The sequence below is a fragment of the Poromitra crassiceps genome, assembly GCF_964638095.1.
Source record: "Poromitra crassiceps genome assembly, chromosome: 16".
Lineage (NCBI taxonomy): Eukaryota > Metazoa > Chordata > Actinopteri > Beryciformes > Melamphaidae > Poromitra > Poromitra crassiceps.
This window is the reverse complement of record NC_139645.1, coordinates 23,895,375-23,907,654: the sequence shown is the minus strand read 5'-3', so window position 1 is coordinate 23,907,654 and position 12,280 is coordinate 23,895,375. Positions and strand designations below refer to the sequence as shown.

The window sequence follows — 12,280 nt, the reverse complement described above, 5'->3', positions numbered from 1 at the left end:
CATTAAGTGACCCTGAAATAAACGTTCTTTCCGTGAACATTATGACTGACTGACTGACTGACTGACTGACTGACTGACTGACTGATTCACCCTAAAGAGCCGTCTCTTGACCATGCTCTGTGCACGTGGTAAAAATCACAATTAGATGTTTTCCCCAAATTGTTCAGCCCTACTCATGAGCTGTGTGTGTGTGTGTGTGTGTGTGTGTGTGTGTGTGTGTGTTTCTCCTCTCAGAAGATGAGTGTTCGTGTGGAGGAAGAGGTTGGAGCAGAGCCTCCTGACCGCTCTCTGTCTGTGGAGGAGTTTCTACTCTTCAGTCCTCAACATGGACCCTCAGACACAAAGTAAGATGACTGTTACACTCTAAACATTACAACTGTAATGTCATATGGTGCAACACTTTTCCTAGTCACTACAAGAAACTTGAAAGTCTGCAAAAGAAAATAATATGAGCCATGTCATGGTCGGGGTTTAACGCACCCACACGCCCTCTGTTCCATTGTTATGGTCTCCTGAGGCTTGCCGATTTTCATCTTCACCAAAATGCTTGCTTGATGTATCAAGTTGTGTATAATATGAATTTCAGACTGGCTGAGCTCATTCCAGTCTGCTGTCCCCTGCACACTCATAATACTAGAAATAAACATCTTTTATCTTTGGTATAAAAAAAAGAAATAAAAGAAAGCTTAAATGTAGCAGCTTAAGTATTACATGCAGGGGCTCGCAGATCTGGAATGAGCTCGATGACAGTACAAAAATGTTGAAATCCATCTCCACCTTTAAGAAAGCTCTGAAAGAAAAACTGCTTGAATCCTACTTGTAATCAGGCCCGGTTTTACAGGGGTGCAAAAGCACGCATTGCACCCTCATTTTAATTGTCTGCATGCTCAGTTTAAAAGAGTGGTAATATATATATATATATATATTTTTTTTTAATAAATGCTGTAGCTGCACACTTACTGTTTAAACTTGAATTCTAATTGTTGTTTTTCTTTGTTCTTTGATGTGAATGTATGGCTTTTTGGCACCTATATGTAACCTTTTAAGGTTGAGATAATTGTATTATCATTATATGGTCCAAATATTTCAGTAAAGCACTTGAAACACTTGAAATATTCTTGCTTGGCTGGTATCATTCTACTTGAAATGATGGTAAAATGCATTATTTTTAGTAAAATAACATGTCAAATTTTTCGGGCCGCCGGCCTTTGGCCGGCCACCTGGGTCGGCCCGTGCATGTGCACCCCTTCCTAACTAGGATGAATCCCTAGTCATCTTGTTCTGGAACCTGCCCTGCTTGTAATGAGTATCTACACCCCTCTGATAATGGAACTCTGTCATTGTATTATGTATTATGTGGTATGTATGTATGTTCTATGTGTTGTATTAAAGGGCCCATATTATGCATTTCTTAATTTTGTATCATATATATGTTGTTACAATCTTGGATGGTCATATTAAACATGAGCTAAGCTTCAAATAAATAGGTGAAGGTGTTTTAATGTTACTAGAGCCCGACCGATATGAGATTTTTGAAACCGATACCGATACCGATTTTAGGGAATAAAAAATTACAGATACCGATAATATCGGCCGATATATATATATATATATATATATTTTTTTTTAATCAAATATTTATCCCCCATTAGTGCTAATCCCCCATTAGTGCTAATTTTTTATTTATTTATCCTGGTTGCTGCTCCACCCTCTGCCGATCTGGGGAGAGCCGAAAACTGGCTCCATGCTTCCACATGGGCAGTTAGCCAGCCGCTTCTTTTCACCTGACAGGGGAAGCTTCACCGGTAGGACATAGCACGTGGGAGGATCACGCTATTCCAACGAGTTCCCCTCCCTCCGAACAGGCGCCCTTAACTCATTGAGTGCCAATGACGACTTTAGTCGTCAATTGCTTTAGTAACGTTGAGTGCCAATGACGACTAAAGTCGTCTATTGCGTTTTTTGACGGTGGGACGTGGATCAAAGCCAGATCCATCTCCTGTAAAATTTTGGGGCATGTTGAATGTGTATAACCTATTTTACTGACCCATTAGGTGGCGACAGTGCTCTCCAGATTAGAGAAAGGCGAGGAAAAAAGAAAGAAGAAGTCATGGGAAATGAAAATCGCATCGATATGCATGAAGCATAACGTTAGCTGTGCCTGTGAACAGCAGTCAATCTGCTGCCACAATTGAGCCCCTCCGTCTCCGCTGCAATAGCCCCTCCATATGATTTAGTTGCCGACACCAGAGTCTTTCTGAAAAGTTACATTATTCTCAGCTGGGAGCCGGCGACACGCTGTGAAAAAGCGGGGGGATGCAGCGCACTTTTCAGTGCGAGAGCAAACGAGAGCAAACGCAGCAGAGCCCCAGAGACACTCCCACGGAGGAGGAGGAGGGGGGTGGAGCACGCAGGGCAGCAGAAAGCCCAGAAAGCCCAGAATCGGATGCAGCTTCATCCCAGCTCACAACCAAAACCCCAGAAACGAGCGAGCCCGATCCAGACTGCCCCGACGAGCGGCCGCCATCCAGGCAGCAGACTCGCCTGACACAAGCAGCACTCAGAGCGAGCAGCAACATCATGACACACCCACGGAGGAGGAGTTTGCAGTAGAGGGGGGGTGGGGGTGCTGTTATATTGAAGGAAATTACTGTTCAGATGTTTCAGGTCAGAAAATATTAGTTTCAGAGTCAGTGATTTGCTTGAAATGCTATATTTCACAAAAGGCTCAATATCTCAGCTTCTAGATGGAAACGCATGTATTTGCTGTTTTTGACCTATCTTCTCCGGCTGATAACTAAAGAACGGAAAATGATATCAATAAACTTTTTTTTGCTGCTGATACAATAGAGTCTCATCGTTCTTTGTGCGTGTTCGGTGTTTACATAGTAATATCACACAATATTCTGTGGGCCTCGAGAAATCACTGAAAACGCTCTGAAACTCTGGCCCTGGGAGCGTCCGTTCTCCAAAAGTGGCTGGCACTCAATGAGTTAACGACCAGAGGAGGCACCACATCAGCAACCCTCAAATATCAAACACTTGACAAAGATATGATTGAGTTGACATGAATTGAAATATGTGATGTAGGCAGGATATTTTACAGCTTATTAATAAACTCAATGCAATGAAACAGTAAACTTAACTGGGAATTTAATAATTATAAATAACTAGAAATACAAAAACACAATAGAACAAATAGTTAAGAAAAAATATCAAATATACGCAACATGCTGTCCATGCTGTCTATAACTTATATATATATATATATATAAAAAAAAAAAAAAAAACGGCGCGAAATATTACCGATACCGATATATCGGTAATCGCCAATATCGGCGGGCCGATAATATCGGTCGGGTAAATGTTACCCCCATGAACCCCCCCTCTCCCCCATAAAGTCTCGTAGACGAGAGGACATGGATTTGTGCCGATTTGTGTGAGAGCAATAGTTCTAGTGACGTCAGGTAGGACTTGTTACCATGGTGATGACAAGCCTAGCCCGGGCCGGCAGTGCGCGCGCGCCATAGCCTTCACCCGTCCTCCCTGCCCCTCCCTTCCCTGTTCTGACTGCTCCAGTACACTGCAGACTTGTCAACCTAACCCCGCGTCACCAGGCTCTCTCCAACCTGGCTGTGACTCCACTACTGTATGTGCATCACTACACCCTCCCTCCTCCCACCCTCCCTCCTCCTGTGGAAGCTCCGGGGGAAAATGGCGGCGATTGAGTGCCAGGCAGCCTGAATGAATTTGAATGTAACGTTCCCAATTCTATGTAGGCCTATTAAATTCTAAAAAACTACCCTCAACATTTGGGAAGGCTAAGCCACACAACTAGGTCGTTATAATCGCATTTCATGCTTCGAAGGCGACTTGACGACCATGAGGACCGTGAGGACTCAATCACAGCAGATCTCCGCTGATAGATTACCACGGAGATCTCTGTTACAGGCGCAGGCAGTTATGCCTCCTCCTCCTGACCGCCTGGAGTATTTCCCGGAGGGTCGGGGTTCTTAAAGGGACAGGACCTAAAACAGAGCGTTTCAGACAGAGGGTGAACTGAAGGGGGCAGTGAGAGCCAGTACAAGATAAACAATGAGTTTTTTGAACTATGAATGATGCAATAAGTTACTCTACTGGAGGCCAACAATAAAATAATAATACATTATATTAGCAAAATATGGGCCCTTTAAGCGTTATGTGATACGTGTGTTTTACGTATGTATGTTTGTCCATTGATAACTGTAGGCCTTGTATGAGATCAGGCTCCTTCAAAAGCTTTAAACAGCTTCCTGGGAGACCTGGCACACTCACATTATAAACCTGATGATGGTGATGATTATGATGATGATGATAATGTACGGTGATGATGGCATCAGTTCTAAAGTCTATTCAGCTCCAATGTTGACTGAGCGCGCTCAGTGGGACTACATGAGTTTGTAACGTGCACGACTGCATCAAAGAGCTGAATGGGAGGGGCCTTCTTTCCTCATTTGTTGCCGTGGTTACCACTGATGCAAAACCTGGCATCCTGGACACTTATCAACAGACCATGTTATCAAAAACTCCAGATGTCAGAAAAACTGACAATGTGCAATGTTGCAAGAAGTTGTGTGTCTTTACTAGAGCTAATGATGATATGTATCAAACATCTGTGTTTGCAGAGGTCAGCACCACATGCAGAGAGCAGAGTCTCCAGTACCCAGCTGTATGTCTATGAAGAGTGACCAGTCTAAAGACAGACCTCTAAACTTCAGTAATGAACCTGGAAAGAAAAAGAAAAAAAAGAAGAAAAGAAAGAACCAGGAAGGTAAGAGAACTGGTTAGACTGTGGCCCCTATCGTTGCATCGGCGTTGTTTCTAGGCCGAGCGCCTGGCGCAGCGCAAATCAGTGGGCGTGGACCAGCGCACTTGATATCTTCGTGTTGGCGCTACACGCAGCCTACAGCATTACAACCACGCCTTTTAAGCGTCAAATTATGCACCGTCAGTTCATTGGATAAGTGCAATAAACGAATCACAAGCTTGCCTTTTAAGCTCCAATTCCAGTGGTCCAGCAAAACCAGACAAAAGCCAAGTGCTCTGCCCCCCCCCCCTCCCTTCGTCCAGTCTGTCTGTCTCCATATATAGGCTATTATTCCATATTATTATGCTTCTCAAACCAATCTAACTGCAGTTTAAATACTGCAAGCATGTAAATAACAAACAAAAAAAAAAATTATCACTTCATTTGGGGAAAACGGAGGCTATTTTATTTGGGTCAAATTTTAATTTAAAAAAGTCCCCCGAGTTTAAAATCATGGTGGGTGACGTAGCTGTTAACACCAAGGAGGAGATTACGTACCTTGGCTGCATTTTAGATAACAAACTTTCTGGAGAAAGCATGGCCTCGAAAGTAATTTCAAAAGTTAATCAAAGAACCAAATTCTTAGCCAGAATTACTTCTTTCATTGACAAGAGCGCCCTTGAAACCTTGGCAAATGCTCTGATTCAATGTCACTTCGACTATGCTTGCTCCTCCTGGTTCACGGGAATCACCATTAAACTCAAAAACAGGCTACAGACCTCCCAGAATAAATTAATACAGGTTATTCTGAAACTGCACCCCAGAGACCATCTCCTCCCCTCTCACTTCCATAGTCTTAGGTGGCTCAGAGTGGAGGAGAGGGTTTCCCAGATCAAATTGTGCATGGTTTTCAGGATTTTTAAACGGGAGGCTCCTCGCTACCTCTCTGACTACTTTTGTAAAGTCAGTGAGGTACATGGCTACTCCACAAGAGGAAGCACCTCCAACACTGTTCCCCCCAAATTTAAAACTTTAAAGGGTAAATGCACCTTTTCTTACTCAGCAGCTATTTTATGGAACAAACTCCCTGAGAGTATAAAGACCATTAACTCCAGGTTCTCTTTTAAGCTTGCCTTGAAAAAATGGCTGGTTGGCTCCCAAATGGGTTCCTAACCTTTTATTTTTTTCTTATGTCTCCTGTATAGTCGCAGTTTTTAAACCCCAGGTAGGTTTCTGTTTTATTATATGAGCTGGTCTCTATCTTATTATTTATTGATTGATGCATTTTTGTTAGGTATCTAAATAACCATTCAGTCAATGACTAAGCATTCATTGAATGTATGGTTGTGTGTAAAATGTTCTCATCTGTTTGTGTTGTTGTTGCCCGCGCACACACGCGCTCTTACCTGCATACATATTCACTCCTCTTGTCCCACACAAAGGACCACAATGGAAACAAGCCCTTGGGCTTTATTGTGTTTTATTCCTTTTGATCAATATGTTTTGTTGTGTTGTCTTGTACAATTCTGCTATTATTGTATCAATAAAGTTATCAATCAATCAATCAAATACCCTACACTATAGCAAGATCAAAGTGAAAATGATGTTCTAAATGCATCTAGGAAAATATAGCCTATTAGATTGGTGAAAGTTTGTCCAGAAAGATATAATTTTCTCTCGCCTGCTGCAGGAAGGATGATGCACATAAATATACCCTACATTATGTAAAGTCATTGCATAAATGTGAGGTCTCCAGACCATAGTTCAAGCAGAAGGCCACTCACGCGTAATCCGATCTCAACGTGGTCAAAAAATCCTAGTATGACGTCTGCTATGACGTCAAACATGACGTCAGTTAATCCTCATATATATAGCAAGGGTTCTACGTCACCTCTCTCTCTCTGGCCGATCATAGCAGCAGCAGCCCACGGCAGTCCATCTCCCTTGAAGCCGGCCTCCGAAGCGTTGTTTTGCACCAGATCCGCAGACCGAATCAGCACCCACGGGCCTTCTCTACCCGTGGATATTCCCATTCCTGGCATGTCGAGTTCCGAGCCGGAGCAGCCCACGGACCGTGACGGCAGCTTAGACATCGGTCCCCTGTCCCGGACCGGCCACGGAGCGTACTTGCCTTCCGAGGTGTCTGACGAGGACGTTGGCGAAGCGACCGGACCACGGGCTGCCAGCATGGCCCCGACGAGAAGGCCCAGCGCGCGTTCCCGTGGCGCGCCACTGCGACGGCCCGTGTATAACAGAGGACGAAGCGCCGTGCCGTGGACGCCCAAAAACGCGTGCGAGCGTGCCGGAGGGAGAGGCCGCTCGGCGCGGACGTGCGAGAGGCCGCGGGCGAAGACCAGTGGAGGCGGCTGCCCCGAGAGCCGGGAGCCGCCGGGGAAATGCAGGCCGCGGGGCCGCCGCGAGACGCCACGTACTTCCTGGTCGGGAACCGGCTTGGAGAAGCGCTGAAGCTGGAGTTGCCGTAGCATCTCGGGCACTCCGGGCAGACCGAGAGGTCCATGGGGCGAACGGTTCATTCTGGCGGCGACAGCTGAAGTGTAGTGCAGTCTGCTTTCCCTTCCAAATCCAGCGACGTAAGGTGGTCCATTCACGAGGGGAATAAGCACTCCCAGGAATACATGGACGATAGAGGTTCGACGTTACATGCAGTTGAGCAGAGGGTCGCACTCGGCAGTAAAACCCGCATCCATGTAACGTTGATCCATCGGGTGTCCTGTTCTTTCTGTCACAAAGACTATGATCCACCAGATCACATGACGTTTTGTCATCAAGTCTTTAATCCACCGTCACACTTCAGGACATCCTCTTAATCCAAAACAGAGCGTGAAAAGTAGCTGTCTCTCTCCTTGTTGTGGTGTTTGTGAAACGGAGGTTTACGGTAACCAGAGACCTTTTATTGTAAAGATGCGACAGCACACAGCCAATCCGCCATTTTGGAGACTAAGCTTCTGCCCCAGCAAGGAGCCGTATTCCAGGCCAAAATGGCCGCAGCGCTGTTTTCAAAAAGGCACTATATACTCTTGCCTTCTCATTCTCAATTATCTTTGCTGTTACACGCAGCTGAGTTTGTTTATTTTCTACCTCTGGGTCCCCAGTGACCCCACGTGACTGATGGTGACTGATAAATTAAATTAGGAAGCTTCCGTGATGATGACAATGATAATTTCTTAACTTTAGCCGATCTGAGGGGGTTCATTTGAACAACAATCTTAAAAAAAAAAAAAAAAAAAAAAAAAACGCGGGCAGAACCTACCCCGCCTTCCTGGAGCCCGACGACACCTTCATAATACCAGACTCAGCTGTAAGTCGCCAAAAGTCGAGAGTGCCTGCCGCAAAGAGCTGTAAGTCGCCAAAAGGTCGAGAGTGCCTGCCGCAAAGAGCTGTAAGTCGCCAAAAGTCGAGAGTGCCTGCCGCAAAGAGCTGTAAGTCGCCAAAAGTCGAGAGTGCCTGCCGCAAAGAGCTGTAAGTCGCCAAAAGTCGAGAGTGCCTGCCGCAAAGAGCTGTAAGTCGCCAAAAGGTCGAGAGTGCCTGCCGCAAAGAGCTGTAAGTCGCCAAAAGTCGAGAGTGCCTGCCGCAAAGAGCTGTAAGTCGCCAAAAGTCGAGAGTGCCTGCCGCAAAGAGCTGTAAGTCGCCAAAAGTCGAGAGTGCCTGCCGCAAAGAGCCGTAAGCCGCCAAAAGGTCGAAGGCAAGCTGCACTCGGAGCCCGACGACACCTTCATAATACCAGACTCAGCTGTAAGTCGCCAAAAGTCGAGAGTGCCTGCCGCAAAGAGCTGTAAGTCGCCAAAAGGTCGAGAGTGCCTGCCGCAAAGAGCTGTAAGTCGCCAAAAGTCGAGAGTGCCTGCCGCAAAGAGCTGTAAGTCGCCCTGACTGACAAGTTATTTGGCCTGTGATCTGACTATTCTACCCAGCGGGCATCTCAGCCTGCCTATCTCCGACACCTAAGCGGAAATCGCTTCTGGCAAATGGCCAGCGGGAGTCACAATAATAATAATAATTATAATAATAATAATTACAACAATAATAATAATAACCACGCAAGGGGCCATTCTAACACCCCTGGCCCACGGAGCTTGTCTGAGCATCAGCTAGAATGAGTGTTACTGCATAACTTCGGACCGAAGCCAGACGGCCCAGGGAATGCTGACGTCTTTCCGTGTTAAGCTACCCGGTCTTAATACACCACCTCCTGTTCTTAACGAATTTCAAAGTAAAATGCCTCTGGCATTTCTTCAGAAGCAGAATCAGAATGACTTAATGATCCCCGAGGGGAAATCGGGACAGGTTACAGTAGCTCGCTCACAGTACACACATAGCTTAAAATAAAATAAACAGTAGTAAATGCAACGCAAATGCAATATTAAGCAATAAGCAGAAAAAAACACAACATAGCATAGAATAACTAGTAAATGCGCTAGAAGCAAAAATAAGTGGAATGTCTAAGTAGCAAAATACAAAACACGTCAGGTAAGTATACATTCCGTGTCAATTATCATTATTGCACCCTGGACTATATTAAGTCGGCTTGCCCTATACGCCACACGTGGCTCAGCCAGGCACAGTTAACCTATCGGCTGGCTCAGTCTCAGGGAGACTGAGCGTCTCCGAGGTGCTCTTTAAGAGAGGCATTAAATAGACTAATGGCCACAGGCAGGAATGATTTCCTGTGCCTCTCCGTACTGCATCTAGGTGGAATCAGTCTCTCACTGAACGTACTCCTGCGTTCGACTAGCACGCCGTGGAGTGGGCGCGAGTCATTGTTCACGATGGAGCGTAGCCTGGACAACGTTCTCTTCTCTGACACCGCAGCCAGAGAGCCCCGCTGCCCCAGCACACAATAGCATACAGGAAGGCACTAGCCCCCTTCTGCCCTTTCTCGTTCATGGCTCACTACGTCAAGCTCAGGCCTCGGACCGGCCCCTCGGCTCCCCTGCTCCTCATCGCACCCTGTCACCACACGACAAGATCCCGGTTCACCCTGCACCTCAAGCAGACGCTCCAGCAATGCAACCCCCGACGAAGGACTACTCCAGCCACTCCTTCAGGATCGGAGCGACCACCTCGGCCGCCGAGCAAGGAGTGCCCTCCGCCTCCCTCCAGCAAACGGGCCGCTGGCCCTCATCGGCACATCGTCATCGCCCGGAACAATTCCCCCTTCTGCCCCTTCTCGTCCATGGCTCACTACGTCAGGCTCAGGCCTCGGACCGGCCCCTCGGCCCCCCTGTTCCTCATCGCACCTTGTCACTACATGACAAGATCCTGGTTCACCCTGCACCTCAAGCAAACGCTCCAGCAATGCAACCTCCCGACAAAGAACTACTCCAGCCACTCCTTCAGGATCGGAGCGGCCACCTCGGCCGCCGAGCAAGGAGTGTCCTCCGCCTCCCTCCAGCAAATGGGCCGCTGGTCGTCATCGGCATTCTCCAGCTACATCCGCCCGGAGCAGGCGGCCATACTGGCGGCCCAAAAAACCCTCCTCCCTTAAATCGGTGAGCATGGCAACAAACAATGTCCCGGACTTCCGTGCCGATGAAGAAAATGTCTCGTTGGTGGTGGCTCCCCGAAAGCACGGCGCCAGCAAGGCGCAGTAAACTCCCCGGCTCATTTTTGGGGGGGGAAAGAGAAAGAGAGAGCAGAAAGTCAGGGTAGTCGCGCCAAGGCAGCCAAGTAGGCCAAGCCGGGATGCGCCAAGCTAAATTCTAATGTACCAAGATCGAAGGCCCGACCGAGTTGGGAGCGCAGGCCGCAAATAGCCGTTAGCCGCTAAAAGGTCGAAGGCCGGAAAAGTACAATCGCGAAGCGCCAAGGCGGCCAGGTAGGCTAAGCTGGGAAGCGCTATCGCGAGGTGCCCGACCGAGTTGGGAGCGCCAGCCGCAAATAGCTGTAAGTCGCTAAAAAGGTCGAAGGCAGGAAAAGTACAATCGTGAAGCGCCAAGGCGGCCAGGTAGGCTAAGCTGGGAAGCGCTATCGCGAGGTGCCCGACCGAGTTGGGAGCGCCAGCCGCAAATAGCTGTAAGTCGCTAAAAAGGTCGAAGGCAGGAAAAGCAAGATCGAAGGCCCGACCAAGTTGGGAGCGCCAGCCGCAAATAGCTGTAAGTCGCTAAAAAGGTCGAAGGCCGGAAAGTACGATCGCGAAGCGCCAAGGCGGCCAGGTAGGCCAAGCTGGGAAGCGCTATCGCGAGGTGCCCGACCGAGTTGGGAGCGCCAGCCGCAAATAGCTGTAAGTCGCTAAAAAGGTCGAAGGCCGGAATAGTGCAATCAACTACTGGCGCCTGCAGATCTCAATTAACCTCCGGTAATCAGATCTTCCTTTTGGGGGATCTCCTAGCCCATGCAGGCGCCCTCCTCTGCCTCAAGAGCAGCGCCACTGGCCAATGGAGTCAAGCGCCAAAGCATTTGCCATGCACGCCGATTGCTAAATAAAGTTTGTCTAATCCTACCAACTGGCCTCTCCTGATTGAAGTGAGGTCTCCAGACCATAGTTCAAGCAGAAGGCCACTCACGCGTAATCCGATCTCAACGTGGTCAAAAAATCCTAGTATGACGTCTGCTATGACGTCAAACATGACGTCAGTTAATCCTCATATATATAGCAAGGGTTCTACGTCACCTCTCTCTCTCTGGCCGATCATAGCAGCAGCAGCCCACGGCAGTCCATCTCCCTTGAAGCCGGCCTCCGAAGCGTTGTTTTGCCCCACCCACCTCCCCAGTCCACCACCAACGAGTCTTGACTCCCGATCCCCCACGGGGGGGGGATCTCCTAGCCCATGCAGGCGCCCTCCTCTGCCTCAAGAGCAGCGCGGGGGGTCTCCTAGCCCATGCAGGCGCCCTCCTCTGCCTCAAGAGCAGCGCCACTGGCCAATGGAGTCAAGCGCCAAAGCATTTGCCATGCACGCCGATTGCTAAATAAAGTTTGTCTAATCCTACCAACTGGCCTCTCCTGATTGAAGTGTTTTTATTGTAAAACTAAATGTGAAATAGGGCCAAGTTATTGGAGCGGACATCACAGTGTAGCAGATGCCAGTAGAGGCACGTTCCTGCGTTCCGCTGTCACTTATCTAAATCATGTTAAATCGACAAGGGGTATATATAGGCCCAGGAGGACATATATGTTTCACATAGGGTGGTGTTTTCATTTCGATGTTTTATTTGGTCCAATATTGAAATGTTCTACAATTGTAGGTTGTGTTACCATTACACATTATTTAGAACTACCTTTCATATCTATTTCGGCTCATTTGGTTGCTATTTAGTAGCTAAATGGAGCAGCGCAATGCATGCTGGGACATGCCAGGCACTGAACTTACAACTTCTTTTTCCTATGGGAAGCTGGGTGCTGCTATGTGTTGTGTCTGTCTGAGCGAGGGAGTCACAGAGAGAGAGTCGTATTGTGCCTGTCAGACTGATATGAGCAAGAGAGAGGGAGTGACACAGAGAAGGGTGACAGAGGAGAGTCAGAGGAATGCTCCAGGCAAC

The 12,280-nt window shown here is 47.7% G+C and overlaps 1 protein-coding gene across 1 annotated transcript in view; it reads left to right on the top strand.

Moving 5' to 3' along the window:
- Positions 1-237: 237 nt before the first annotated feature.
- LOC310791534 (NACHT, LRR and PYD domains-containing protein 3-like) overlaps positions 238-12,280 on the top strand; it is a gene marked incomplete at its 5' end in the record, with an annotated part of 89,673 nt that continues 77,630 nt past the window's right edge. Inside the window, 2 exons of the mRNA XM_083653208.1 lie at positions 238-344; positions 4,665-4,810. Coding sequence (XP_083509334.1) covers positions 238-344; positions 4,665-4,810 — 253 coding nt within the window. The remainder of the gene's footprint in view (positions 345-4,664; positions 4,811-12,280) is intronic.